Source organism: Galeopterus variegatus, unplaced genomic scaffold, assembly GCF_000696425.1.
Source record: "Galeopterus variegatus unplaced genomic scaffold, G_variegatus-3.0.2 Scaffold16121, whole genome shotgun sequence".
Taxonomy (NCBI): domain Eukaryota; kingdom Metazoa; phylum Chordata; class Mammalia; order Dermoptera; family Cynocephalidae; genus Galeopterus; species Galeopterus variegatus.
In genome coordinates, this window is record NW_007742232.1 from 17036 (window position 1) to 22417 (window position 5382).

Here is a 5382-nt window from a genome sequence, read left to right on the forward strand (position 1 = left end):
CTCCAGGAAGCCCTGTACGCTTGCTTCAGGGGGCTGGGAATTGGGCTCTTACCTTTTTAGTTTCCACTGTTGACAAGAAAACATGAATAACCATAGGATGTGTAAATTCCCAAACTAAAACTGGTGGCTCTGAGACCTGAAAGCCTATTCCTGGCCTATGGGTCATCCTGAAGACATTGTGTAATATAAGGAAGGGCACCTTCACCCTCACGCCTTGGTACGCACAGCACTGAGTTTCCTGGGGCACTTGATTGTAATGACCCCCAACCCCCATCGGCAGATGGCGTCCCCCATGAGCAGAGTAGAAGAGGTGATTCTTTGAGGCCCATGTGGTGCGGGTCGGACAGAGGACTCTCTGACGGCGGTCTGACCTCGTGCAGGGCTGGACATGAGAGAATAGGCGGAAAGAGGGGCCGGCCTGTGCTGCTGATAACACCAAGGCCACAGGTTCGGATCCCTATATAGGGATGGCCAGTTCACTCACTTGGGAGAGCGTGGTGCTGACAACACCAAGTCAAGGGTTAAGATCCCCTTACCAGTCATCATTTAAAAAAAAAAAGAGAGAGAGAGAATAGGTGGGAAGAAGGTCATGCAGCAGAGGCCTTAGGTTATTTGCTGCCCAGACATGCACTTGAGCAGCCCACTAGCAGTAAAAGCTGCTGCCTTTTTATGAAAATAAACCTTGCATAGGATCATCCCACCTCTGGTGGGAAGAAAAATAAAGTACTATGCTGGGGCAGGACCAAAAGTCCTTCCAGAGTAACTCTGTTCTGCTCTCACACAGAGCCAGTGTGTGATGAAGCAAGACCACTGGAGTGTTAGCCTATAATGAGGAACTGATAATGACCACGACAGCTACCAAGTCCAGACGGCTGGTTACCGTTATTATCTCACTGAATCCTTGCAACCACCCTCAGATGTGGGCGTTATTATAATTAGTATTAATTTAAAATTCAACAAATATTTTTAAAATATTAAATATTGTCTCCATAGATAAATAGGTCCCATGCCTTCCTAAAAGAGACCTTGGGATGAACAGGAATCCACAAGTTAGAATAATGATGATTTTTCAAACACTGACACAGTAGGAATATATCGAGCAAACTCCGCATTGGTCACCATATAAGTTAATTTGTTCCAGTGGGGCCATATTTTGGCTCTGCAACTAATTAGCTGAATAATCCCAAGCAAATTATTTCACCTCCATGAACCTACATTCTCATCTGCAAAACGAAGAGATCAGGTGCTGCTCTTTGAACAACCACAGGTTCAAATGGTAGAATCAGTAAACACACACAAATATTGGCAATCTTAGTGAAATCATTACGATGGCTGAAGGAGCTCTCCCAACACATCAAGCCTTGTCATTGAGAACATGGAGCAATGCAGAGCCCAGAGCATCATCTGAAGCACACACTCTCTCACAATCATGCAAACATGCAGCGCATCTCTCCTGAGCACTGGGCAAGAATGACTTTCAAATGCTAAAGTTTTGTTTCTAAAAAGCAAATTAACCCAATTTCTGTAAGCTCATCCACCATTTAATAGCTGTACTGGCCCAAGCGTGCTTCTTGAGTTCCTGTTTCTCTCCTAAGACGCATGCACCCCATCATCCCCAATAACTGAAAAAGCCTCAGGCCATACCTGAAAATTGGCTACAATGCCCATTCCAATACATCCCACCAATCCAAGAACTAACGACACCAAGTTAAAAACAGGAGTGCTGAAACAGCAGGTTTGATTTTGCTTCTGTACTATTTTATATCTTGTGTACATCGTGGCTGCACCTGAAAAAGAAAGGCACTTTGATGAATTTTCTTTATTTGAATTTTTTAGCATGAAAAGCAAAGGAACAGTTTTGTATCAATTTTTTGCTTGTGTACATCGTGGCTGCACCTGAAAAAGAAAGGCACTTTGATGAATTTTCTTTATTTGATTTTTTTAGCATGAGAAGCAAAGGAACAGATTTGTATCAATTTTTTTTATTGGTTATGAATATTCATGGGGTACAAAGCAAATTGTCACCACTTGTGCCTAAGATGTGATGGCCAGATCCATACTGGCAACATGCCCATTACGACAAACTGTGATTATACCCCATGTCCCCCAACCAATTATCCCCCCAATTATCCTCTACCTCCCTCCCCGTCTCCCTTTCCCTACTCCACTTTGTATGCCTAGGTATGTTCTCTTCCTCTGTATTAATTTTTTTAAATGTCCTGATTGCAAGAGTCTCCCCGTTCACTCACCCCCTCCTTCCCCACCCCATCTCACTCCTTCCCCAGCGTGATGAACACACACACACACACACACACACACACACACACAATCTTGTCTGCTATCCTTTTCACGTAAAAGTTATTACAGTACGTGTACTGTTCTGTCACTTGCTTTTTTCACTTAACAATGTTGCCATGGACATCTTTCCATGTCAGTGCAAATAGATCTACCTCATAGTTTATAAGGGTCTCATCATGGTCTGTCGTATGAGATACTATATCTATTTTATCACTTTCCTAAGGATGGATTTCTATGTTGCTTCCACGTTTTTCCTGTTACAAACAATGCTGAATGAACATCCTTGTATATAAATCTTTGGGCACACCTTCAGGTGCTTCTGAAAGACTAAGTCCTAGAAGTAGTATTACTGGGTCAAAAAACGTGCACTATCAAAATGTTGAGAAACATCTCCAAATTGCTTAAATTCTGTAACAATTTATACTCCTACCAGCAGAGTTTGAGAGCAATTCTGTATGCACTTGCCTTTGTAATTGTCAATCTAATGAATGAAAAATGGCAACCTGTTGGTTTAATATGCATTTCCCTGATCATTAGTGAGGCTCAGCAACTTTTAGTATGTCTGCTAGTCATTTGCATTTCTTCTGAGAACTGCATGTTTATAATCTTTTTCTTATTTTTCTCTTGGGTTTGTCTACTCATTTCTAATTTGTAGTTACATTTTACACATTATGTCCATCAGTCTATTGTCTGCTACAAATATTACAAATTTTCTTCTGGTCTATTGTTTGCCTTTTAACTTTGTTTCTTGTATTTTTCATCATTTAGAAGTTTTAATTTTTTACCTATTCACACCTGTCAATTCTTCCCTACAAGTATTTCATTCTGGGTTTTGTGTAAGCTTAGGTAAGCTCTTCTATTTCAAGGTTTTTATAACATTCTCCTGTAATTTGATTCTCTTATAATTATTTTCACGTTTAGTCCTTTAATGGCAATTGGTTTTCATGTTTGGTATGTTTTTTCCAAATAGCTAGTCAATTAACTAAATACCATTTATTTAGGAGAATAATTTGGCAATAAACTATAATCTCCATGACAGCAGGGCCTTCTCTGTTATGTTTGATCTTGTGACCTCAGCACTAAGCATAAGCACAAAACCTGTCACTTAGTAACTACTTAGTAAATGACTGTTGAACAAATGGATAGCTATCATAATTTTAGATACATACTCCCTTTAACTCAGATAATTTATCTTATAGAAAAAAAATCACATAAATCTGCAAAGACATGTTTAAAAGGATGTTCACTTCAACATTGTAATTTCAAAATATGATTACAGTAACATAGATGAAATTAGAGAAAGTTATGTTAAGTGAAATAAGCCAGGTACAGAAAGAGAAATACTGCATGTCCTCATGCATAAGTAGGAGCTAAAAAAAAAAGGAAGAAACAACCATCACAATAATTCCTTGAACTCTCAAAAGGAGAGAACAGAACTAAGGACATCAGAGGTGGGAAAGGGGGAGCGATGGGGGTGTTAGGGAGAAATTGGTAAAGGGCCACAAAAAATGTTTACATTGTACAATGATTAAAAAAAGTATATATATATACTTTTGATATATATATCAAAAATAGCCAAAATGTTTAAATAGGAGAATGATTAAATAAAATTTAAGATATCCATTGAATGGATATCACACATGTTTTTAAAGGATAAGGGAGATTTGTAGAATTGACATAGTGTAATGGCGATAATAGTTTGCTCAATTTTAAAAAGCAAGCTAAAAACTAACATTTACCATAGACTATTTTAAAAGAACATATTTATGTCAGATTCTGCCTAGAAGCAAAAAGCCATACTTATCGCTTGCTCATGATAAAATAATCTGTCTTCTAAGTCTGGACTCTCAACAAGGATGCATAAGAGGGAACTAAGATTGATTGACCCCATATTTCTACTTCCTCTGCTCACTTCTAAAAATTTAGGAGGAGAGGACCACAAATAGGTGACAAGGTGAAACTTTCTACCAAGTAGATGAGCAAATTCCAAAGATGCCAAGTCACTAAGTAGGGTCTCCAGCACCTCTGTCCCTTCCCACTCTGCACCAGTAGGGAGGGACAGAAAGAGCTGGTTACATGGTAGACCCTTGGCAAACACTTGATTGTTCCATGGGGTGGGGGATTATGGAAAGACTAAGAGAGCACTACATCTTACATCTATATACTCAGCTCACCCCACAGTAGACTGAATTTTACATTAACTGTAAAATAGTTGTAATTAATGTACATTATGTTAATTGGCTCACGACAGGGTTGTGATCCTATCAACTGCATTTCAGGTACATTTGAGAAACTGAAAAGAAAAAGCACACCTGAACTGGAGACAAACTATCCTTGCTTCACCTTTCCCTAGCAGGTAAGATAATGCCTTTTCAGTGGTTCTCAAACTTTAGTGAACATCCAGGTGCCCTGAAGTGCTTGTTTACAAAGCATATTCTTGAGCCCCACTCCCAAAGGTTCTGTAATGTGGCCCAGGAACATGCATTTTAGACTGTACCCCAGATGATTTTCATGTAAGTTGCCTTCAGAATATACTTTGAGAAACATTAGCTTACATGTTGAGTGTCTTTGGCTTACATATTACTGTACATTTAAAGCCCATTTCAGAAATCTGGTATTTAAAACCACCACCTACAGCAATCCTCTGTAGGCCAAGGAAACAAGTAAAAACAGAAAACCACATACATCTTCTCTCAAATCACCAGATAAAGTGAAGAACAGTTCTATAATGAAGCCACAAATAATTTTGAATTTCTGGTCACTTAGGTTTCTCAAAGTAGGACAAAATGCTAGCTGCAAAGTTTGTACTTTCAAAAAATTATACACAACTGTAAATAACACATTTGACTTCACTTGAGATTGTGAATTTTTCATTGATTTGTAGCAAATTTCTGGTCACTTAGGTTTCTCAAAGTAGGACAAAATGCTAGCTGCAAAGTTTGTACTTTTAAAAAATTATACACACACTGTAAATAACACATTTGACTTCACTTGAGATTGTGAATTTTTCATTGATTTGTAGCAATTATTGTACACTTACCAAGAAATGCAGAGAAGTTTATCATAAATCCAAATATACCACTC

General features: G+C 38.5%; 1 protein-coding gene across 1 annotated transcript in view; it reads right to left on the reverse strand.

The window, feature by feature from the left end:
- Positions 1–5375, reverse strand: part of DRAM1 (DNA-damage regulated autophagy modulator 1) — a gene marked incomplete at both ends in the record, with an annotated part of 20658 nt that extends 15283 nt beyond the window's left edge. The window contains 2 exons of the mRNA XM_008564013.1: positions 1645–1787; positions 5339–5375. Coding sequence (XP_008562235.1) covers positions 1645–1787; positions 5339–5375 — 180 coding nt within the window. The remainder of the gene's footprint in view (positions 1–1644; positions 1788–5338) is intronic.
- Between the last annotated feature and the right edge of the window lie 7 nt (positions 5376–5382).